Source organism: Trichoplusia ni, chromosome 4 (assembly GCF_003590095.1).
Source record: "Trichoplusia ni isolate ovarian cell line Hi5 chromosome 4, tn1, whole genome shotgun sequence".
NCBI classification, from domain to species: Eukaryota; Metazoa; Arthropoda; class Insecta; order Lepidoptera; family Noctuidae; genus Trichoplusia; species Trichoplusia ni.
Window position 1 is genome coordinate 6,699,544 of NC_039481.1, and position 25,178 is coordinate 6,724,721.

The 25,178-nt window shown below is 38.2% G+C and overlaps 5 protein-coding genes across 9 annotated transcripts; 2 read left to right on the forward strand and 3 right to left on the reverse strand.

The window, feature by feature from the left end:
* Nucleotides 1–48: 48 nt before the first annotated feature.
* LOC113492755 (RNA-binding protein 25) lies at nt 49–6,007 on the reverse strand. The gene is made up of 6 exons (XM_026870404.1): nt 5,758–6,007; nt 3,420–4,607; nt 2,931–3,246; nt 2,561–2,704; nt 2,266–2,341; nt 49–2,083 (listed from the first exon to the last, which is right to left on the reverse strand). Exons 2-6 carry the CDS (start codon nt 4,597–4,599, stop codon nt 1,925–1,927), a joined length of 1,875 nt encoding a protein of 624 aa, XP_026726205.1. The 5' UTR covers nt 4,600–4,607; nt 5,758–6,007; the 3' UTR covers nt 49–1,924.
* On the reverse strand, nt 4,653–5,761 carry LOC113492756 (phosphatidate cytidylyltransferase, mitochondrial). Its single transcript, XM_026870405.1, has one exon. The coding sequence runs from the start codon at nt 5,720–5,722 to the stop codon at nt 4,709–4,711; it is 1,014 nt and encodes a 337-aa protein (XP_026726206.1). The 5' UTR covers nt 5,723–5,761; the 3' UTR covers nt 4,653–4,708.
* A 413-nt stretch (nt 6,008–6,420) lies between the features above and the next one.
* On the forward strand, nt 6,421–9,104 carry LOC113492760 (COP9 signalosome complex subunit 6). The gene is made up of 6 exons (XM_026870414.1): nt 6,421–6,839; nt 6,923–7,054; nt 7,236–7,387; nt 7,648–7,813; nt 8,080–8,273; nt 8,355–9,104. Exons 1-6 carry the CDS (start codon nt 6,596–6,598, stop codon nt 8,493–8,495), a joined length of 1,029 nt encoding a protein of 342 aa, XP_026726215.1. The 5' UTR covers nt 6,421–6,595; the 3' UTR covers nt 8,496–9,104.
* Nucleotides 9,100–25,093, reverse strand: LOC113492759. 5 transcript variants are annotated; one of them, XM_026870409.1, is made up of 17 exons: nt 23,868–25,093; nt 21,057–21,188; nt 20,631–20,827; nt 18,677–18,818; nt 18,278–18,371; nt 17,860–18,039; nt 17,377–17,541; nt 16,823–16,988; nt 16,332–16,478; nt 15,576–15,788; nt 14,827–15,058; nt 14,356–14,496; nt 13,961–14,080; nt 12,591–12,774; nt 11,397–11,636; nt 10,757–10,936; nt 9,100–10,357 (listed from the first exon to the last, which is right to left on the reverse strand). In XM_026870409.1, the coding sequence occupies exons 2-17, from the start codon at nt 21,185–21,187 to the stop codon at nt 10,187–10,189; spliced, it is 2,703 nt and encodes a 900-aa protein (XP_026726210.1). In that variant the 5' UTR covers nt 21,188; nt 23,868–25,093; the 3' UTR covers nt 9,100–10,186. The 5 variants fall into 5 exon arrangements, with proteins under 5 accessions (XP_026726210.1, XP_026726209.1, XP_026726213.1 ...); XM_026870408.1 differs by having other exon boundaries at nt 10,757–10,945; XM_026870412.1 differs by lacking the exon at nt 11,397–11,636 and having other exon boundaries at nt 23,868–25,091.
* On the forward strand, nt 21,485–23,221 carry LOC113492761 (GTP:AMP phosphotransferase AK3, mitochondrial). The gene has a single exon (XM_026870415.1). The coding sequence runs from the start codon at nt 21,887–21,889 to the stop codon at nt 22,541–22,543; it is 657 nt and encodes a 218-aa protein (XP_026726216.1). The 5' UTR covers nt 21,485–21,886; the 3' UTR covers nt 22,544–23,221.
* Nucleotides 25,094–25,178: the final 85 nt, after the last annotated feature.

The window sequence follows — 25,178 nt, forward strand, 5'->3', positions numbered from 1 at the left end:
CTTACTACTACTGACTACCCGCTTAGGCAGAGCAATAAAACAAACAGATAGGGTAAAACGATATATTTACATCTAATTTCTTGTTATGTATAGAAAGTTTTGTATATTTTCCGGAGAAATCCATATTATTGTTAACGATTTCTTAACACGGTGGTCAGGCAAACCAAGTACATACGAAAAAGCATAAAACGGGAAACAAATCATAGTTCATCTTTCGGTATAGTTTACATATAATTTCAATAGTTATAAGAAAGCAAAGTCGTCGAATTTCTCACAGATGGAAAATCTATGACATAAAATTTATTCATAATCACATATTACTCAACCATAGACATCGTAGACAGTCTATAAGGAAAGACAATCGCAAAATATTATCTAAATTTGAAATGTTGAAACTATAATTCAGACCTATATATATTTCGTTGTATTAATTTACAATGCAATGGAGCCTGTATTTGGTCTGTAGTTGCGCAAATGTGATGAACATTACAGAATACACATTATCTGATGAGTAGATAATAGTTTTCGGAATGAGATTTAAACTGCAGGGCCCCGATTCTGCTATTTACAGTGGCTGTTGAATTAATGGCAATAGAATTCAATTTGAAATTATTCCTATTCCCTTAAGCATTTTGTCATAATTGGAAGCTAATTGTTTTGACCTTGAGTGTGATTGTGTAGTAAAAATGCTTAAGAGAATACAAAAAGTGTCATTTGAGCCAATTTTCATTCATTCATTGGCTATTGTTAATAGCAGAATCGGGGCTCAGGTTGCTTGTTGGTACCACTGCTATATTCTATCTAGTATAATGCTAATTCACGCGGTGTCTGGTGGGTGAATTCGGTATTGGCATACACTGCATACATTGGCAGAGAACGGTTTCACTTAAAATCCATCAAATTAATTCTACTACTGTCCTCGACAATATCCTAAGATCTCATTCAACTAAAAATACATACTTCTTCATAAAAATACCCAAAAACTAAAATACTTATTGCACTACATTTGTAGGCAATATTTTCACTACTATCACGAACTTGATATTCATATATTTACAAGTACGTGACCTTATCATAAATACCCTTGCTAACAGGCAGATAGCCTTGATTCCTGTGTCTTCCTACACAACAGTAAAAAGTTTAATTAAGGCCAAGCTTTCAACTTTGCTCCATACAAAATATTCATTTAATATTTTAATTCATTTTATATTATTTGATCATGGTTTTATTTTGTGGTCAGTCCTCAAATACCAATTATGTAGTAAAATTCCTGTAAGATATGCATTTACTAATGATGACACCGAGAATCACTTCGGTATATCGTAAAACAATATTTAAGGAATACTTAGTATGGATCTTATTCGTGAGTATTAGCGACTATTCCTACACCGGACAAAGTTGGTTATTATTGCATAAATACACAAACAATAATGCACATGTTTGGTCTACGTTCTACACAAACAACTAAAAGGAACAACTCGACACTTTCAGTGTATTCAGCATAAAACCTGTTTAATTAGTATTTTAGACAGATTTAAAACCATTATAATCATGTTTTTAATTAAAAGTTATTAATGTCAAAATCCTAAAATACGTTTGAGAACTAGGTACATTTTTTTATTTTGAGTAAGTTTTATTGCATTAACTGATGTACAGAGCTATATAACAAACCATTCACAATAGGCAACAAACATTTTAACTTTTTCTTGAAAATTATTACGTACGATATTACTATTGAGTTATACAAGTATCAGTCATTTGTCTGCTTCAAGATAGGCAGGTCGAGGTATAAAAGCATTGAAAAAAAAATGTTTTTAAAAAGCTGAACAATCGAGTGATTTTTTCAATTACAATTTGCATTGAACATGTGTACATGTTCAATGTCACTAATCTGTACTCTTGTAATGTCTGTTATGGAAAGTATTTACAAATACTTAGCTTCGCCTCGCGAGAACCTCGTGTTCAATTCCTGCGCTTTCTTTATGATAGATTTCTTTTGCGCCTCGTCGAAGCGGTTCACTTGAAGGTCCACGTCACGGCTGAAGGGCCGTCGCTCTTTTTTGCCATCCTCTTTTTCTTCTTTCTGTAGCAGAAAATCAAACAGTTATTACGAATTATTCTATAACGGTTTCCTTGTGTGTATGTGTATTATACCTCAACTTAGATAAACCCAACTGTGGTTCCTAATAATGAGCTGATTCATTATTGCAAAATTCATGGTCATTGGCCAAGATGTAAAAATTAAAGTAGGGTTGTTTAATGTACCTTTTTCTTCTTTTTCAACTTCTTTTGATGCAGATCAAGCAGGCTTTCTTCTCTCTTGTGTTTCTTTTTATGTTTTCTGGAAGGGGAGAGTTATTATATAAAAATAAAGACCATATTATTATATTTAACAATACAGCTGAATAAGCCCAATAATTCAATTACTTATACATCTAAGACCATTAGTCACATTTACATAACCTTAAACATGCATTCCTCCATGTTAAGTCCATTAGTAGTTCATGTACATTACATCAGGGAGTAAAAGTGGTAAACATTACATTTAGCGGCGACTCACTTGACAGCAGATTCCTGTTCTTCATCCCTGTTGGCGATGTGTCGCATCTTGGCTTCTTCCTTTAATGATAACTCTATATCTTCCTCCTTCGCCAAACCGGCAGCTTTCCTTGCTTTCTCCTCAGGAGTGTCTGTCCAACTTGATCTGTTAGGAGGTAAGTTCATTACGTATTAAATAAAAAGTAGGTAAATATTTTACGAAAAATAATGTTCGTCTCTCTGAACTCCCAGCAGCCTAAAAAGGAGATAGTGTGGGATGGCGTGATAGAGTCAAGTTGTGATTATTTGCGAGATTTGCGTACCCACAGACCACACTTAATTAAGGGCGAGGAGATAATTTTAAGTAAAGCTTATCGTAAGTTATACCATACCTGTCAGACATATCTGGACCCGCCTTCGCTCGGAAGCTTCGAGCCTCTAACCCTAATATTTTCGCCTTTCCTTCTGGCAACTCCAACATCCATTTTTCTCTAGATTTTACATTTGAGGACTCTGATGGTCCATCTAAATTCTTTATTTTAATGTCCAAAGCCCGTTCTTCAAGGCGCCGGTGAGCGTCGGACCACTTCTCTTCAGAACCGACGGGTAGTGGACCAATGCCTATATCTTCATCTGAACTCTCATACTTGATAACTTCGCGTTCCTTCTCAGCTAGTGTTTTACGCATATTATCAGGAATAGATGGGCCTAGAATAAAGTTCGTACAAATATTTTATAAGCTAGATTATATATCTAATGTCTTTGGGAAACTGTTGCGTTTATAATTCATCATAATAGTAGATATGAAACAAAATGGGGAGAGTCCATTAGTGTAGTGCTGTTATTGTGTATTTACAAGTAAAAATAATTGAATTTGTTACCTATATTTTTCGGCTTTTTTTGTAAATGAGGAGGTAGAGCTGGTCCCTCTGTATCTGGTGAAGCACTCCGATCAAACCGCTTCTCGAGGTGAGGGGGCAGCGCGGGCCCACACACGTCGATCGCTGTTTTATCGGCTTTAGGGGTCGAACGTCTTAGCTTGTGCCGTAAATCTGTTGGATCAATTTCCATTTCACTTAGAGAGTCATCACTTAATATCTCACCTTCTTCACAACTATCCTTCTGTGCCACTTTTTGTGTAGATGTGACCTCCTCCACGACCTCTGGTTCATCCATGGGAACATCAGCTTTTAGGTCAATATCAGTTGTGCTACTTACTTCTACTAACATTGAAGAATCTCTTTCTCTGTCTTTACTGGACTTTGAACTTTTTCTTTTGTGTTTTTTCTTATGCTTTTTCTTTTTCGTCTTGATAAGTTCTTTTTCTAGATTCAAAAGTTTTGCCCTTAGTCTTTCATCATCAGAGGAATCGATTTCACTGGAGTCCTCTGATTTTTCTTTTATGACAGCTGGTATCATGTTATAGTAGGAGCCAGGTAACACTTCCTCAGAGGCATCAGTGTCATGTTCTTCAATTACAATGGGGCTTTCGCTTCTCCGCTTTACTGGAACAGTAGGTGGGGGTTTATATATTTCGGATCTTTTCACTTTATGTTCAGGGGACAGAGATTTTTCTCTTGATTTCTTAACAGGCCTCTCAGGACTCTTAGCTCGCTCTGTGTGACGCCGTTCCTCCTTGACATCTCTTTCTCTCCTATTATCATGTGCGACATGAGACCTAGATGCAGATCCAGAGTGTTTATGTCTATCCCTACTACTACTTCTGTGTTCTTTAACAGTTTTTGGTTTATCACTTAAATCTTTGTGTCTGCTTCTATCATGTCTTGGACTTCTATCTCTAGAGTGCCTCCTTCTAATAGGAGAATGTCTAGAGTACCTGTGCCTGTCTCTATCCCTATCTCTTGAATGCCTGTCTACATGATCCCTATCTTCTCTCTTTCTATCAAAGTTCCTGTTAAATCTTTCATGGCCTGAGGGCCTACTTCTTCCTGAATCTCTAGGGTTGTCAGCCCTTAAATTTGAAGGCCTTTCTTCTTGTGTTTTTGTACGACCCTTGAATCGACCTGTTTCAGAATCACTGCTTGACTCATCTGAAATCATATTGGTACCTAAAAACAAAAAAAGAGGTTTTAAAACAGGAATAAAAAAGATTGTCTAATTTACACACTACCTTTATTATATACATATGTACAAAAACTACAGCTTATAATTAGAACATTTTTGCTATTTTCTTAGCGCTGTAACGGACTGACTTGAGAAACCCCGCAGTGAGAATGCCCTTCAAAGATTGCCTCACACTAGACTGCCAGACTATATCCTTCAGTATTTGTGTTAATATAACAGCACAATCAACGTCATAAGCAACAGCTCGTAGTACATCTTCCATGTCTTGTTGCAGGCCACCATGATTCCAGAATTTCACTATTTTTTGTTGGGGTACCATAGGTAACTGCATTAAGTGGTGCAATTTAGTTTCAGGATGCAGATCCTGGTGGCACTTGGCTTCTCCTGGAGTGAAGTCAACATAGGCATGGAATTGCTGCAAAATTGGTTGGTACAGTTCACGAAAACTCAGTAATTGTGGCTGTACTATGTTCCTTACTTTGTTTTTATTTTCCCCGAAGGTCATTCTAAAATCGCCAGCATAGCTTAAGTTTGATATGGCGAAATAAAAGTCATACTCAGAAAATGTTTCAGGTAAAGTAAGAAGAGCTGTGTGAACAGCGGAGCGTAGATTTGACTGAAGAGCATTTTGCAACTGAGAGCTATTGGTTTGCTTAATGATTTCTACTGGTTTGTGTAGTCTGCCAGCTAGGTAAAGATCATTCCAATCTAGTAAATCAGCAATCAAATCTTTTTGGGATACAACACCATACTTTATGAGAATATTTTCTTCTTTCATTTCAACTAGAGTGTTAAAATACACTTTTGCGGCCCAGTTCTCCTGAAATCTTGCAACAACACCCTTGCCCAGGAACCGTAGCGCGGAGTAATGTGATGGATTTACTGCGATGTTAGCTCCATGCCAACGATACGAGTTATCAACGCAGTATATTAAATCGATCATATTCTGTTTTTTATTGTTCCCTATTTGTGGCTTCACTGCTGATCCGTAGGCGAAACAGAATGTAAAATTCTGTGGGAATTTGGACAATATCCTGTAATACAGCGGCGATACATCTTTGGCCACGCCGGTCATAGCCTTTATAGCTGCTGAAGCCATTTTTATTGAGTGTAGGATAATAGATTTCTGCTGACCTGAGAACAACAGCAGTCCGCTGAAGACACGATGACAGGTGGATAGTCAATGATCCTTGTGTTTATAATGATAAAATAACAACTTTAGCTAAAAGCTAACTGCTTATTAGCAGTCATTAGTGCTGTATAGTTTGAATAAGTACAGTCAGATGTTTCAGTTTTCACAAATATTACTATAACCAAATAACACAAACACCATAACTCGACCATAGGCCACCGGCCATAAAGCATATATAGCATAGACAGATGCTGATCAAGAAAATTTGTCACAGATAGCATAATAAAGTACTACTATAGGGGACATAATAACAATCGGTAATTATTAAAAATGCCACCAATTACTTAAAATACAAATAAAAAAGCTTTTTACTGCATAATATATGTTCTAAAAAACATTACAAGTCGTGTAAGATTGTATAACCCGAAACAAAACATAGTTTTTATAATTTGTTATTACAATTAATTTAAGTTCCATTTAAAAATATCTCCAATGTCGTGAAGTGTGTGGACAAATCAACAAAAAAATTGACGTTTTTATATCGTACCAATAGTTTAAAAAGACCCATGATTCTTGTTTAAAAAATAAATTTTTGAGTTTTCAATATTTTTCACCATCCCTATCGTATCGAAAAGACTCTTGACTGTCTGTGTTTGTCTCTTTGTCTCCTTTGTAGATGTCAAATTGAACTGACGTGAAAAAATTAAACTAACTAACGTCAAGAGTCAGGCTGTTGTTCATCGACTTCTATTTATTTATTTGTTGGTGAGGTGTTTAAACTATTGCATGTGCAGCTTTTGTTGCACAAATTGACTTGTCAATAAGTGATCGAGATTCAGTATGTCGAGCGCCGACAGAATTGACTTTGAAATGGAGGTTGAGGTGGAGAGTGCTTCATCAGGGCCGGCAGTAGATCCGCCTAACCCTACATCCCCTGCGCCTCCGACCCCTGGAGGCAACAAAAGCGTGGTAGTTACGACGGCCACCTCCGGCTCAGTCACAGTGTCTTTACATCCACTTGTCATTATGAATGTTTCTGAGCATTGGACGAGATTACGAGCACAAGAAGGATCTCCGCAAACAGGTATATTTATTTAATTAATTATCGTATTGATTTCATCAATGCTGTATACATGGCAGTTACTTATGATTGCTTTTAATTTTCAGTAATTGGAGCAGTTATTGGCAAGCAAAAAGGTCGCAACATAGAAGTTATGAACTCATTCGAATTAGTGTTTAGTGTGATTGATGGGGATATTATTATCGACAGAGATTACTACAACTTGAAGGAAGAACAATGTGAGTTTCTAAAATAACTTCTAGTAACAAATAACATGCACTGATTTACATATTATTTTTATATTTGACATGACAATAAAAAAAGTTAACACATGTTGAATATGATAAAGTAATCATAATTTTAAAATTGAACACAGTGTCTTCAAGATTTCAGTTCTTATTTATTAAACCCTTATTCCAGTTAAACAAGTGTTTTCGGACATGGACTTCCTGGGCTGGTACACAACTGGTGACACTCCCACAGAGAAAGACATTGCTGTCCACAGACAAATCTGTGACATCAATGAGTGCCCCGTCATGTTGATGCTCAATCCAGCTGGACGGAATGGTGAAGTGAGTATAATTTTTTTAAGTCTGTTTATCTTTGTTACAGATAAAAAGACTTTTTGGTTACTATTTGAGTATGGTAAAGTTGAAAGCTTTTGCTATGTCACTTTCTTTGTCATTTATATATATTGAAAAATTAGTAGATACTTGATTTAAGTTTTAGGCATACATCCTTTTTTATGTAAATTAACACTGTTATCAAATAGCATTATCTGTTAATGATAAGGTAACTTTTGTTTGTAAACAATGTCATCTAAACTTTTCAGCAACTTCCAGTAGTACTGTATGAGTCAGTAATAGATGTAGTGAATGGTAGAGCAACCATGTTACTGGCACCTCTTACATACACACTGGCAGCAGAAGAAGCTGAAAGGATTGGTGTGGACCATGTTGCCAGGGTGTCCTCTGGTGAAGCTGCTCTCAACAGTTTAGGTAAAGATTATTTATTGATTTTAATTCACCATTACCTTTTCATAACCATTTTGTAATAATTTTCTACTCTATCACATTATTATAGAAATAAACAAAACAGATTTTTATGATATTATTAAGATTATTATGTGTTCAATTCTGATTGTCATGTGCAACCAACACTCTGAAGTTACTACTTTCTTAGTTATAAATTCCTTGTTAATTTTTATATTATATTAAATTCCGTGTAAGTTAATATTAAATTCTCCTCACCTTAACCCCAACAGTCGCTGAGCACTTAACGGCTCAACGCTCTGCTATCAAGATGTTGGTGTCCCGCGTGCGCGCGGTGCTGGCCACGGTCCGCGCGATCCGCGACGGCTCGCTGCCGCCGCGGCCTGCACTGTTACGCGAAGCTCGCGCTCTTTCCAACCGACTGCCGCTGCTCACGTCGCAACAGTTCCGCACACACTTTTATAATGTAAGTACTTCAACTATTTCGGTAATTCTAGATATAATAAATTTTACAGTTACGATTTCTAAACTAACGTATTCTTTTCAGCAATGCAATGACGTAGCTCTGATGACGTACCTGGGCACAATCACAAAAGGCTGCAATGCTATCAACCAGCTAGTCAATAGATTTAATGTTCTCTACGACAGACAGGGCATGGGTCGTCGTATGAGAGGCCTCTTCTTTTAGGGTGGACGTTAATATTACATTTTGTACAGCAACTAGGATAGCATAGGGCGAGTGGAAAAAATGCACTTTGATAATGTTTGCGTGACTTCAGTTGGGTTGTATTGTTTTTTCCATGAGTTCTATACTAATATACTAAGTAATTAATTTTGGCGTGTTTGTCTATTGCCATGCTTGGGAATATTACTTCCACACTAAAGAATTGTAAAAATGTTGAAGGAAGATACGTCTTTTCTATTTCTTTCCAGTAAATGCTACATACGTTATGTCCGACATGTTATTATTGAAAGCCTATAATTTACGGTCCGCGCATTAGTTGTAACTCTTCACACTACGCCTTTATCTTAAAGGAACAGATATCAATTTATTAATCCTTGTTACGATTCATGTGCGGTTGACCATACACTGTTGACACTGGCCATGAATTATCCATATTATAAAACTTGTGTATTTTAAATCAGGCAGTCGCCGCTTGTTTATTGCAAAAGGTATACTAAATTAAATATGTCGTGGTAATTCCATGGCTAGTGACTGATTCAAAATGCAACAGCTTTATAATGAACTTTGGAATCATTGTAAAACAACTACCGAAAATAAAACACAAGTATGTGACGCATTATTTTATTACACATCCCGTTTGAAAATTCTATAGTTTCACTTCAAAATTAACAACTTTGGACACATTGAGATTCATGCTATGGAAGACCTTGTCGAATCAAGTCTTTACACTGTAAGACACCATACCAGGGAACCAAGTGCCGATGTCATTATCACTAACAGGATAGTATTGTCAAGCTACGTAAACAATTGTGATGGTTTAGAAATAGCACGTAATCCAATATTTACAAACATTATATTGTTATGACTTCTAACTTCGTTAGGATAAATACATACCGCAGTAGTAAAAAATCGGAAGTCGGTAAACTTTGGAAATCTATATAAACAGTACACAGTCTTAATATTAGCACTGCCCTATAAATTATGTAAATGTATTTTTAATTGTTAAAAATCACCTTTATAATGTTTTTATTCAAGTTTATTAACAATTTATTCATAAAACTTACATTAGATAAACTTTATAGTTGTACTTTAATCGATAGCTTTGTATAAAAATACTTTTTTTTTAGTTTGTATTTTATATCGAGTCAAACACTAATATTGCTTTATGTACCTATTTCGTAAAAATATCTAAAAATCCACAAACATTATTTAAAATAAGACACAGTTGAACCACCTTACTATTGAATATTATGATGACGGAATAACATAAATGCATTAATGAGTTTATAGTGGAGTGACCGAACGAAGCTTACATAGGTACCTCTTGCGCGTCACAAACTAGTCAACAAGTGGAGCAGTTATGTTATAGTAGGAACGAGTACCATTCGCGAGTATAGGCACCGGACGATAGGTGCGACAGAAGTTGATTACTTGAGCAAACATTTAAAGGTCTTACAAAAAGTGGGGATTTTACAGTAAGTTTTGTCCGAAAAATAATAGATTATTGTTATAAATAGATATAAGATGTTTGAAAAATCCGCCAGTATTGCAGCACCACGTCTTGTTTCTCTCCATTTGTTTACTATTCCGTGTCGTCTGTTACAATCGAAGTCTTTTAACAAACAAACCAGTGACAAGTTCCGGGTATAGCCCGGATAAAGTATATATCCTTATGCTACGTATGAAAGTGTTAGCTATGTGTCGTCCGGTATTTTCTCGATGCCTATGAGTTCGTCGAACAGCGAGTGGTTGTCGGGGATCACATGCGGCTCGTTGAGCGTTTGCCGCGCGAACTTGAGCACCGCACGCGCTAGCTGGCCCACTGTCCACTTCCTATCCACTAACACTCGGACGAGGGTGTCGAGCTGCAATGTAGGTATTTATATTAGTATGTATATTGAATTTTATAGGCATGTTATGCGGAGGAATGAGAATGTGGTGAGGAAGGTGTTCAGTATGGATGTAAATGTATACAGGGGAAGAGGAGGACCAAGGACACGATGGATGGATTGTCTAAACGACGATATGGCTGCAAATAACGTTCTCGTGAGATGACGTCAGACCTGACGTCGACCCTAATTAATAATTGGGATAAGGGCAGGGGAATGATGATAATGTTTTTTGAATTTGAAAAGTAATCGGTTAATAGAAAAATATAAAAAAGTACCGCACTTAACACAATACGTATCGAAAAAGTGCCGACCGAGATACGGTTGTCAACAGAAAGCAGTTTGGCTGAACTTTGGCAGCTGAAATAAACCTACCTTAAATAATTTCTCGTTTCCGAACGTGTAGTAGATGAGTGCAGGCACGCCGGCGACGCTGGCCGCCAGCCACTGCAGCAGCAGCTTGAGCTGCGGATGTCCCCGCAGGCGGCGGCCGCAGCCCCAGTTGCCCGTCGCCACCGGCCGGCACGACCCGCCCGACACGATCTTGTGCGCCAACTGCGACAACTGTGGACCGTGTTGCGATCAACTTCACTTACCATCCGTACGGCTGGCTTTTTTTTAAGTTGTATAGCTTTGTACGTACAGTTAAGAGAGACTTTTTAGCTCTATGTGTATGATGCATAGTTATTTAACATCTAGCGATTGAGTACATGGCTTTCGTAGAATAGAAAAGTATATTTCATCATCTGTAATATTTTATTGTTAAGAATTCGAGAAAATGTTGTCTTCTTTAATAACACATTACTACATTAATTATCTAATGGTCAGTTGGTGTACTAAATTAGAACATTGGTAAGGTTGGAGGATGGGAACATGGGAGGACAGTGCGTTAGATGAACATACATCAAGTATTAGCATGCAACCACAGAAGTATATGTTTCGACAGAAAGCAAAGACGTATCATCATTGTTAGTATTACTGAGTGAGAAGTATTAGCGACGGGTGCACGCCTGACCTTCGGTTTCTTTAGCTTTACAGTGACCGGTTCGCATTCGACGGTCTCTTCAATGGTCTCTACGATCATATTTATCATCCAGTTCAACTTTTTCTTCCGGAGACCGGGGTTAGCGAGCTTGCTCTCTCGCTTGTCAGCCGAGCTGGCGTTAGATCTGATCTCTCCGTCAGTGTGTGCTGTCTCGCTCGCTCGCGTGCCCTCTAATATCTCCTCCGGAATAGATTCTTTAACTTTACGTTTCTGTCAAAACATATAGCATTTTAACTCCAGTGGGTGGTATTATTTGATTAGTTACTTCAGCTGCGTTTCGTCTGTTTTATTTACAAATAAATTTATTCAAATTAGTCGCAATTTATTGTTTATCTAGTTTCCAAAATGTTGATCGCCAGTTAGCTTCTTTCGGTAGGTAGGCATTAGTTTAAAATTCAGTTAGAATAAACATATCTGGTAAAGATTTTGGTCTCTGTACCATTCAAAAGAAGGCAATAACTTCATATTAAAATAGGAAAACAAAGAAGTCCTAAAACTACAGGCGTGTTTAGTAAACTGGTTGTATTTTTGTTACACAAAATGTCTGTTATATTTTGAAGGAAAAAAATACATCTGAAAATAAATGAATTATTATAGGTTACATGTTATTTTAGGCTGTTACTCGTTTTGGGCAGTAGGTAGTTTTTACAGACTTCTATGAGTGTTCTTCGAGAAAGGACTTAATTGTCCATCAGTTGAAAAAAGACCGGGTCTTAAAATAAAAAGCATTAATAGGTTAATCATTAAGCAGCATTATGCTGGAGGTGGTTTAGCTCGCTTCATTTGCAGTGTTTAGTCCTAGCAGCTCCAGGTCTCCATTGATTCTTCAACCTTGTGCTAGTATGCAACAAGGGAGTGGGCCCCCTTGGTTCAAGTTAAAGTGTTGTAGTTACCTGCCTACCTACAGCCCATATTCCTAGAGTGAAGATATCGTGAAAGACTGTGCGTGGTTTAGACGCCCATACGAGCGTTCTAGACCAAAAAAAATCGAAGATCACAGGAAATCTTAATGTGTACCTACAAGATTGAAGATATCGTAAAAGGATTCGTGGTGTGTACGACTACGCACACGATCCTGCCAGTGCGCAAAATCGAAAATCACGGGAAATCTTCTCAAAGTGTAACAGTGTACATAAGAAGTCAGATATATGTATGAGTACGTACGAGATGCGCGGCCAGCCTGTGCTTGTGCCTGGCCAGCTCCAGCGAGAGCGAGCGCGCGGCGAGCGCCAGCGGGCGCGGCGGCAGCGCGCGCGGCTCGCGCCCGTACAGCTCCGCCGCCTCCGCGCCGCCGCCGCCCACCGCCAGCGACTCCGACAGCGTGCGCTTCAGCAGCGACCCTGCGAACCTACACCAACACACCCAGAGCTAAGCGGACTAGTCGGAGCAGGCGGGTAACAACTCAAGTGTTCATGATGGATGCCAAGCAAAACGCAAACTTTATTGGTAATTAAATGGGACTTAAAATCTGAGTAGCTTTCGATACTGCCTGCTTTTAAGATGATTGAGTAAGTGACAAAACGATTACTGACACAAAATAGGTAAATGGTACCACGTATTTTTTTTAGTCTTTGAACCTTAGGTTATGAGAAAAGCAGCGCGATAAGTAACTATGATGGTGAAACCTGAGTCTAAAATAGACTTTTATATCTAGGTAACTGATAAAATCTTAGTTTTATATATATGTTTTATATATCCATTGACCATCACTTGAGATAGACAGTATAGACAGTTAATAAAGCCATATGACGTATCCACTTAAAACAAGTCACATAAATCGTAGTCATATACATATCAGTTTGCCAGGGGAAGGATATGATGAAACCGTGCGAAATAGTAGCCAAACAGTCATGTGCTCCGATTTGGTATGGCAGTGTGGTAAGGTGGGAACTGCTCGATCTCGTTTTAGTGCGTAAACAAATTATTGTATTTTGCATACTTGATTTGCATTTGAAGTAAGAAGAAAAATTGTAAGGAAAAAAATAAGAAAAAAAGCATTCTGATTGCAGGCAATCGGTCTTGCGTATCGAATTGGTCTTACCTAATATGTATAAAGAAAAAACACTGCACCAAACTTCATAAACAGCCAATTAGGACAGCTTTAAATAAATGTTTCATTCCATGAAGTAGGGTCCTACTTAGATACTTCATGGTAAGTACAATAGATTTTGAAAGCCAAAAAAAAAGGTGGGGGCAGAAAGTATTTTGCCTTCTTTCTACCTTGAGACTTCGTAACCATTTAAAGAGTAATCCTCCAATTTACGGGCCTCAACCGCGTTTTCTTCTGGCCCGTTCGAAAGGAAATCTTCTTTGAGCAATGATGGTGTTTCGATATTAGTTGGATCTACATCGATGCCACTGACATAATAAAGTAACAGTTCAATTTTCAATGACAATGTATTTTGCAAATAATATGTAACCAATAAAAGCACGACATATTGACCCATACTTTACTGTATTGTTAAACAATATAATTATCTCCAATCCCCACAAGTTGTTCGTCCAAATAGACAAATAAAATTAAATATGCTTACCTTATCACAGCCAAGTCACGGGAGTCTAACTCCCGATTTTTGTGTTCGCCGGAGTCTGCGTCGACGATGGGGTCGTTGAGCCACTGGTTGAACTGCTCATACACTTCTTCTAGCTCAGATCTGAAGCACAAAAATTATCATGAACGTCAAACAGTCACTGTTACTGGCCTACAGACCAAGCCTATATCATCATCTCGCTTTAACCACAGCTTTAACTATCCTGTAACTTCTTTAAGACACCCTTATTTATATCGTGCGTACTTGATGTAGTATTACGTAGGCTTTTCCGAAAGAAAAGCGGGTTTACGTAGAAAGTTCTCGCTACGACTGCTACGCAATTTCCTTATTAAGTTGTTGAGAGGGTGGATTTCGTAGCCGATGCGTGAGTAACTCACGTGTATTCAGTGCTGAAGCTGTACTTGGAGCTGTTCCCGGTGTCCTTCCTGCCGAGCGGACGCCGCCGCGGCGAGGGCTCGCCGTTACTGAGCGTCTCCTTCTCAGTCAGGACGAAGCCTACTGAGCCGCCGCGTTTTACTCTGACGAGGTAATCAAAATGTAAGGTAAATGTAAGGATCCTTCAAGACCGCAACGCTAGTTTTATTGCTGATTGGGAGACACGTACGGATATGAGATCCTTTGTGATTTCTTCCTTTTTTATAAATTTTAAAATAAAAGTTCTCGTCAATGAAATACGGGTATCCCAACACTGATCAGCAGTATATGGGCCTCTAGGAGAACAGTAAAACCAGCCTTTTTATATATATTTTTATATTACTCTAGTATCCTGTAATTTCTTCTAACTGCGCAGCTAGAAAGATAAAAAAGTGGGGACCTTCTTTAAGTACACATTTGAACGTCATACCTACCTAATATCATTATCCTGTACTCCAGCCCCGGATATGCTGATACCGACGGCGTAGCTGGAGCTGTCGGTGGACCAGTCCCCGGTGCTGGTGGTGGCGGAGGTGTCGGCCTCGCGGCGCAGTGCCTCCCGCAGCCGCGACGCGAAGCTCAGGCGCCGCTCCTCCGTCGACAATTCCTTCAGGTACTGGAATGAATTGGGGCGGGCGCTCTCGCCGCGACCCTCGTCTTCGCTACCTGGTAGTATGGAATATGGGAATTTAGCGAACTGTCCCGTCGCAAAGGATGCAGATTCTTACTGCTTTTATGACCTATAGGACCTTGTCCTTGTAGGACTTTGTGTGACCGCTTTTTGAAGAAGAAAGAATTTAATATATTAAAATGTATTATGTAATATATATAAATAGAATTTAAGATTTTGCTCCGGGATCCTTGATCAATTTTTGTAATTCATTTAAATATCAATTATTAAATAGCAATAGATAAATTACAACCTTGAACCTTATGAACTTTGTCAAAAATGGAATAAAGATCCCGGAGTTAACCATATTCTGTCTTACTACTTTTATTTTTACGTATATTGTTTTTTTACTCAGGGGTATTTAGATGAAGCTATTTGGCTGAAGTATATCGCTAATAATTTATTAAATCAAAGTTTCAATTCTAAAGGTATCCATACATCGTAGTTTTATATTGATCAAAATACACAAAATACGAATAATGATGGCAAGTGGCAACCACACGTACTACCTACCGTAATCAAAACTATCGTTAGCACTATGGAACTCGTCGTCGCTGGAGTTGCAGGAGGAGTACAGGCTGTCCTGCTGCGCGTCCTGCGCGGGCGGCAGGCGCGTGACGGGCAGGCACTCGCCCGACGAGCCCAGCACTATGAAGCGGCCGCGGCGGTTGTTCAACATGCCGCCGTCCGGGGACAGCCAGCACTTCTTTTTTGATAATTCTACACCTGGTGGTGGAAAGAGAAAATTTCGTTATTTAATTATTTGCTATTAAGTGCTTCTTTTTCGTTTCGCAATAGACTTCCGCATTGAGGAATTTGCTCCTTGTGTCGCGGGGTTGTCAATAACATTCAAATTACGTCCACAAAGACACCCAAACTAGCATTCGTGGATAACCCCAAAGCTTCGAGTCAAAACGTCGAGTAGTGGGTTAGTTATGGTGACCTCTACCACTAGGATGTCCGTGCAGTCATTTTTGTTTGTTAATGTAATTGTTAAAGAAATCAATGGAAAATATAGCATATCAAGGACTACTTAATTTGTGTGACAGCCATAAAATGTTATAGGGCCGGAAAATGTATCACATGCTAAATTTATGCAGTATTATATTTTTGACCCAGTTTTGACTTTTGTTCCAGTCAGGACTTCACTATTACATCTTAAGTCCATGGCACACTTCACTGAATTTTGCACATCAACAAATTTCATTGCAAGCCAAAACGTCCTTCGCACATCCGATCTCAATTCCATCATCAATACTAATTACGTACTAGGATCGTTGAGGTTGAGCGTTTCGGCGCAGTAGTGCTGCGGCGAGGGGCTGCGGCTGTTGTAGCTGTTGATGGTGCTGCACGACGACGCCTGCTTGATGACCACCGTGGCTTCTACTTCCGGAGGGGTGTGGCTGCAGGATTCACCTGCAAAATGTATGAAGGTATGATGCTTGATGAATTTTATGCTGCGGTAATGTTGGTCGATGTAGTCGGTGGTCTTTTAGGAATAGAACTTTTTACGTTTATAAGAAACCATCTTGAAAAGTGCCTTGGGTAGGGTCGAAACTGTTATTGTTTAACGTGGGCTTGACATTAAATATGGAAAACGAGCAATGTACCTTCATTTATTATTGACTTCAATAGTTTTCTTAACTATTACGTTTTGCGACGCTGGAATTTTGTGATATTTTTTGGTGAGGTACCTAGGTAACCGTGAAACTTACTTCTTGCCAAATCATAAATCAACTCTACGTAACACATGTTCTCACCTATAGGCGACAGTCTCCTCTCATGCCTGGTACCGTCCCTGGTCTTCATGGGCGTCTGCTGGAAGGCGAGCAGGCACTTGTTGAGCTCCCGCAGGACATTGTCCTCCTCCCACTGGCCGAGAGGCAGCTTGCTGTAGTCCTCCGCGTCCATTAGGCATACCGTCACCTACGGCACCAATAAACCGAATGTAGATTATGTGATAGTTAGAAATACGTATAGCATATAGTTCGAAATAGACTTTTCGTAGTATTCCTTACTGCATAAAGTAAATATACTTAATATATAGTATGGTACTCTATTTTATTTGGATAGCATCTTCGTTACCAAATTAGGATTAATTGAATAGACCCTCTACGTCTACATTACTGGATCATAAAAAGTGACCTCAATGATTCATAACGATGAATCACTCGACGATTACTTGAGCAAAAAAGGAAAACGGTGACGACAACAGATTTTCTTTACGGACGTCCAAAATTCAGACTTCAAATAGTAGGTATATAGTAGGTAGGTATAACTCCATCGAAAAATCGTAGAAAGTCTTCAAAGTTACCGTTTTAGGATCATCCAATAGTTCGACTTTGGTTTTCTGTCGTTTGTCGCAGATCCTGCTGAACAGTCTGACGCCCTCCACCTTCAGCACCTCGTTGTCTTCCAGTGCCTCCACCGACAACATGGCGGGCAGCAGCTCCGGCATCATGAACATTGATAGTGACTCCTGAAATAAATAGCTTTTGGTTTTCGTACTTTCGTTGTTCTTCAAAGAACACCAGCTATAAAAGTGGATAATTAGCCACTTTCTGGATAAATCTTAAAGCACTTAAAAAATAATCGATTTCGCAGGAGGACAAGGTGCTAATTGAGGATACACGAATGTGTTCTACCGTTATTGACAAGCATCTAGTGTCTCTCAAGTTGCAGTTAAACAGTTGCAAATGTCTTCATAAACTATTGGCTTAAAACATACAAGGACATTGGCAAACGTGTTCCCAAATTCTCGCCATGTGTGTTCCTGAAAATAGCGTAGCATGTATACCTGTGATTCCCCATCAATGAGCGTGTCTCCGCCGACGCGGCTGGACGCGAAGCACACACGGATAGCTTCGTCGTTCTCGCACCGCTCCGGCCGGCCCTCGTGCCTCACTAGCAGCTTGCACAGCGGTAAACTGCATTCTAACCAGTCCTCTATGGTTAACCACTGTTTTGAAGTCATCACCTGTAACGACCAAATGTAGGCGTGAAGTTAGTTAAACAATTCTTCAAATTAGCCGTATGTTTAACCACTGCGTACATAAGAAAGTCAGTTAAAATTCATTTCCGTCATGTCGTATGTATCGTAAAGCACACTATTGGCAAAATTCGCATTCAGCGACCGTATTTCTGTAGATTTTTACCCGACGTGTCATAAAACCTAAAAAACATGCTAACTAATACATAATCTTCATAAAGCTTACCTGTCTGCTTAACTTAATGGATCCCTCGTTGCTACTCTTATCTAACCATTCGAAGTAGTGGAGCAAACTTTTTAATTTGTTCCTCTGCGATTTTCTATAACAAATGAGTATCGATTAGTCGATGCGGTTGACGGTCAATTGAAACAATTGACAAACCAGTTCGAATTGTTTGGTCCACTTTTCTTAATTGTAGTGACAGCTAGCCGATACGAAATTTTGGACTGAGGAACGGCAGCAGAACACTAAGTATATACTACACCTATACTTAAAACAGTCTTCATAAAGAAGTACTTGAAAATAAGTCCTTACGCGATGAGTTTCATTTATTTCCATAAGCTTAGCGGGATAGTGAGAGAAGAAATATTCTTAAGTTTCAAATTAACTGAATGGCAGACGTACCTGTGTAAATTCTTAAAAAAATGTGTAAAATTGAAGTCTTGCAAGGTGGGATGTGTCTTCTGCGTGCGCTTCGGATTCGTGGAGAAGAATGCGTGCGCCACCAGCGACGATACAAAATTGTACTCTAGTTCTGTTACATCACCTACAACATACATGACAAATTTATCATAACTAAAATACCGATGTTAATATCTACAAGTTGTTTATGATAAATATAACTTTTCTTTAGGTAGAAAACTTATATCGACCCAACTCGAAAGCCAGGCACATTGACATAGAGATTTGCAGATTGTATAATAGCACGAAAATTGTAGATTTGTGTAAGTGTCCAAAAATAGTTGTCCAGATATCGATTTGCTATACGTTTCCACAAGCATTCTTTGACTCAAGCAAACGATATACGGTATTAACCTTCGCTGAACATCATGGAAACAGAAGTGCTTGAGTGACAAGTTTACGAAAAAAAGACGTTTCGAACTTAATTATTGACGCTGATAGGTATAACTACCACTTTGTTCATATCTAGGTGATAAAGCTTAGGTAAATGTCAAATGGATGTCATTTATATAATGACAAATAACTAGCCTGATTAGATATACCTACGGTACCTACCCATGAGTCAGGCATAGGCCTGAAACTGGATTAATTAAAAAATGCGCTCTGACAGGTCATGAGCACCATTAATAAAATTAAAGCTTAAGTTATTTTATTAGCTATTGCTCGCGAGTGCACCTGCCTGAATGTCTGCTATAGCTGCAAAATATTACCCTCCCTTTACAAGGTCGGATAAAAGTAGCCGGTGTTTAGTGTTATTAATCCAAGGTGTCGGCTACCTTACTACGAAATATCATCGAAATCGGAAGGTAACAAACGTACATACACATTCACATACTTTCGCATTTACAATATTAGTGTGATACTCGTACAAATCTGAAAAAAACACTTTCAATTGTGCATCATGTATTTAACGCAAAAGCAGATCTCTGATAAGTATTTCGCCATGAAGGTACTTCAATCTTATATCACAATCCCAAAATATTATTCATACGTAACAAGTAACTCGCGCAGAAAATTGTTCCCAATTCTAATTTAAACAATCCGACCCCGGGTTAAAAGACGTTCGGCACTGCGTCACTAGTGAGTGACTTGCTCGAGCAGTACCGATACGTACCCTTTACATAACCAGTTACGAACCCATCTTCAATAAACAATTGTTTTATGTTACAAACTAACTTTATTTCCATATTTATCTAGTCCGGATTATGTGGCATCCGTTTTATGACGTAACCTATATAGTTCCCCGGATTCCGATAATAATGCAGGCTGTTATGTAATTTAATCTTTCTACGGCGGTAATCGCAAAAAATTACCTATGGAGTTGAGCCCTACACACCCTAGGTAAAAAAATCAGCAGTCTTTCTTTGCAAAAATAGAACACTTACCGTGATTATAATCTTAAGTCAATTAGCTAATTGCGAGTTAATTGACTTAAGGTCATAAGATTGAAACATTGAAAACCTGTATGATTGTAAGATGTAAGATTACACCTTCTTATTAATTCGTTTTGACTAGCTGTTTCCCGCGGGCCCGATCACTTTATAAACTATCTGTATTCCAAGTTTCGTCTAAAACCGTTCAGTGGTTTCGCGTACAAACTTTCGCGTTTATAATATTAGTAGGATTTTCTAAAGCGGCTACCTACGACTCGACGTTAGTAGGTACGTACTACGTACTCCATTTTTTATCGTTAACGTTCGTTCTTTTATTGTTTTAAAATATTTGCTACAGCCACAAAATACCCGATAGAATTTTCAGTGACTTACTCTAAGGATGGTTTCATAATGAGTGCTGGTGGGATCTACAGTATCATATTATTAATTCGGAGTATCAACGCTGTGGTATATATATAATTATATTCTCTCTTTTATGTATTACGTAGTGGTAAGATACTAACTTTGTTGTTGCAAACTGAACATGAGTCCTTTGGGCGGTCGCCAGCGCTTGAGGTGCAGCGCCTTGTTCACCATGATCCGTATAGTGTTGTCGAGGAAGTGCCTCCGTTCCTCCTCCGTCATCTCCTCCTCCATGAAAACCTCTAGCCCCTTCATCAGCTCTGGGTCCTTGATATCGTCATCAGGATCTATACCTATGCTGTTGGAGAAATCCAATGGAACATTTTTATGAAGAGAAATTGGGTTATGAAATAGTTAGATAAAAAATGTTGCTCTGTTAAAGACTGTTTTATTGTAGTTTTTTAGTACCTACGTTATTACTTTTTTGACTCGAATTTCCTCATTCTTACTGCATATAAGCTAACCAAGAAGTCATTAAGTACATTTTTTTTTTACATTTTAATTTTAATCGCTGCTACCGAACTTACTTGCACATTTCGTGTATTTTTAACATGTTAGAAGTCAGCTTAGCCGGGGAGGACGCCAGAAGTAGATGCTTTAAGTGTCGCTGTACTGACGTCCACCAAGGTAGATCACAAGGTAACATTACAAGCGCCATGCTGCAATAAATAATTAAGTATGTATGAAAACTTTCATTCATTTTCATTTAAATTCCTCGGTGTTTACTACTTTAATGAGGAGTGTTCATGGTAAATAAAATTAGGTAAAAACATGTTAAATTGATTTAAACATTTGCATATCATCAAAATATAGCTTATTATTTATGAATATTAACAGTAACCAGTTGGCAACAAAATCAATAGCGAAGACGCCGTGTGCTCTACGAATATAAACAGCGCGCAAATCGAGCGGAGACCTAACACGAACGCTCCCAATACTGTTTGACACTTGACATTTGAAAGTAATACTGTCGAACTGCTAGTGTTTTTAAAGTGAACGGAGATCGCGTTTTCTATTTAAATTGTATAGAAACCTTAATTTTTGCTGTGAAATAATATTTACAGTAGTATAACTTTAATGTATGTTATACAAACAATTTTTTTGTCCAGTTTCATACATTAAAACGATGACAAAATATTGCAACATAAATAGCACAGTTTCGTGTTTAGCAGTTACTGGTTTTATTAAATAACAAACGCAAATACCACGAGCATATGATCCTAATCAATATATGCCGTAACAAACGATGTCATTAGTTTACGATTCTTATCGATTGTAGCTATGGTTATGTGATAAAATTATTGAGATAGGGAGCGCGTGATACGTAGTGTATCAAAGTACAAAGGTCGGCAGAAAAATGACTGTGAGAAGTAAGATATTAAAAATTTTAATCCTTGGAGCTCCGGCCTCTGGGAAAGGCACTATCTCCTCACGAATAGTGAAGAAATACAATGTGGAACACGTGTCTAGTGGTGATAAGCTAAGAGACCACATTGAGAAGCAAACAGACCTGGGCAAAGAAGTCAAGCTGTATCTAAACGAAGGTAAACTCGTCCCTGACGAGGTTATGATAAAGTTTATGACAACTGAGCTCAAGAAAGTGGAAGGTAAACCCTGGCTGTTGGACGGATTTCCAAGAACAGTTGCTCAAGCCAATGCTTTGTGGAAAATTCAACCAGTTGATGTAGTGTTAAACCTGGTAGTGCCTTTTGAAGTGATTATTGACCGAGTGAAGAACCGCTGGGTGCATCTGCCTTCCGGAAGAGTCTATAATATTGGCTTCAACACTCCTAAGGTGGAAGGTAAAGATGACGAAACTGGTGAGCCCTTAGTTCAGCGTCCTGATGACAAGCCTGAAGCTGTTCGCAAGCGTTTAGAAATATATGACAGTCTGACAAGGCCCGTCATAGATTTTTATAAAGCCAAAAATATCCTTAAAGAGTTTGAAGGCCGCACTTCGAATGAGATTTGGCCTAAAGTGACAGCTTATCTAGATCCTATTTTTACTAAGTAGAGGGAGTCACATGTATGGCCCTATTGATAATAGAAAGACAATTTTTTTATATAGAAGTTGTATGACATATGACTTGGTGCTTGAATCAGTACATTTAAAGGAATCAGAACAAATTGGTTATGTAGTTAGTAGGATTTTATAGTCGTTTTATTTTGTAGACAATTTTTAGGTTTTGAAAGTTTGTTATTTACAATTATTGAAAATAATATTGCAGCTTATGTGATTACCAATGAAGTAATTTTTAAGTGGCCATAATTATTTATGTAAATGATATTATTTGATATTGTTGATTAAAGATATTTCACATTACATGAATATCTAAGTAAAGTTACCATGTTACTAAGCCAAAAATTTTGAGCTATTTGCAATTTAGAATTAGGGATTGAGATGAGAGTGTTGTGTGGTAGAAATGATGATATGTAGAAAGTACAATTAAGTATACATATGTTACTAATTAATAACTGTTCTTGCCTAAACATGTACTTATCTAGAGTATGGATTATTATACAGTGCCTTAAGCAGGCTAAATATATACATTGTTAAAATATCAACCAAAGCTAACTAAAGCTCAAATTATACCACACAAAATTGTAGTTCTAAGTTATTATTTTGCTATAGTATTATACACTTGTTTGAGTTTGTAATTGATTTAATATCAAATAAACGTTATAATTTGTATCTAACTGGTTTCATCTAAATTTGAAATATCATTGAACCTCCTTCACCCAGACCTTAATTCTCTTACAGATGTTTGTTTACTGTAGTGTATCAAAGTTTATACTTTGTAAATATAAGTCTACTATCAAAAAGTCTGAATGCATTTTCGCATATTCGTAAACAATGAAGTCAACATGCAAACGAAAGCCCGTAACCCAGCCGTGAAGAATAACACGTTATCTACTATGGGTGAACACCGTAGTAACTAGTAAGCTATTGTTTGTTTACGTTAATCTACGTCATGTGATTAGGATCGTCTGCACTCCGGCAGGTGAGAAATTTTAGCACACTTATCACTCAACACCTTACTTGATCTTATCATAAACTTCAATACTATATCAGTTTTGCAAGCAAAATCCTACATGTATGTAGGTACCTACATGTATATTTGACACAGAGTTATAAATTGTCATGGAAGGACAAAAGCTGAGTAGACACGGAAATATCCACAGCCATAATGTTTGGAACAAATGCGAAACAGCATGACGAAGCCAGACATATGTGATATGTTATCGGTAGCATATTTAATCTAAAATAACCATACATACTGCGAACATAGTACTACAATTACCACTAATAGTGTCTGGTTCAACATGTATTTAGTTACCTTATAGCGAATGCGTTGCAATTCAGGCACAATAATAACTTCGTAAACACTATAACAACACCATCAGTCACTCATCACTCTCCTCGCGACTACCGGCTTCTTTTTACGCACTTTTCTCATTATCTACAGGGGAACAGTACACTGGTATTCTTTTGCATGTAGAATATCTTATTGCTTTCCTATAAGACAGAAATAGTGTAGGGAGAAACGCGGACCGGCTGCGGGCAGACACGAGCGCGCAAACCCCGACTATTTTTAGCTGCTTTCGTGCATCGGCGCTGAAATTAGATTGTAAATAAAAAGTTTGGGTTAACAGGAGTCGAAGGCCTCATTATTTGTTCTTGTAGGTCATCACTTAGTCTAGCTGACACCTGAAGGGTTTCGTCCGAAACCGTAATTAAAGTTTCCACGCCGCCTTGTTGTTTAGAAAGGGTCGCACTTCACAATCGGCAAAGTTAGTTAGCCACAATATTTCACTTCATGGTCACTTTAAGTAGGTTATACGATTATTTATAGTGTTTTGCGATTTTACAGCGTCATGTAAAACGTTTATTGTAAATCAACACGCATTCGGACAGTTTCTAATACTGTATAGCATACCGGTCCTAAATCACTTCAATTTTCCTGATATGTGCCACTTGATTAATAACGTTTATTGATAATCTAACATATTAGTTTTTAGATAATACCAAAACAATCAAGCGCGAAAGCTCTGCACTCAAACTTTAACAACTTTTCACACACTGTAACGAACAAGGACATTTGTGTCTCTTCGAGTTTTAGTATTATATAGTATTTTCGTGTATTATATTAATATTAAATCTGCGATACATGGGCTTATAGGTTAAGTGATCGGTGTGTATAGACGAACGACGAGCAAAGTGTACGAGCCGATCGACGAGCCAGGCTGTACTGACGCCGTCGGGCCGACTTTCACTGGGGGGTGACTACCCTTGCCCTGCCGGCTGTCGCACCCTCCACCCTCGCCAGTGACGTCACTCGGGCGCGTCACGACCTACGACGCCGTACGACGCCGCCGCCCGGCGCTCGCTACCCCGCTCCCTAATAGCATGCCTGAAATGTCACTGCTGTTCCCGAAACGTTACGTAAAATGAAATATGAAAGTTCCGCCAGCCTGCGTCAGCACACTACACCGTTTTCATACGGTTAAGGTCGTTCCTTACTAAATTAAAAGGATTAAGACTAGGTATAATTGGTTTTAATCTTAGTATGACGTCAAACTTGAATAGCCGAACGCAGATATCTCGGTTGTAAAATTTTGCGTCATATGGACTATGACTATGTATATAG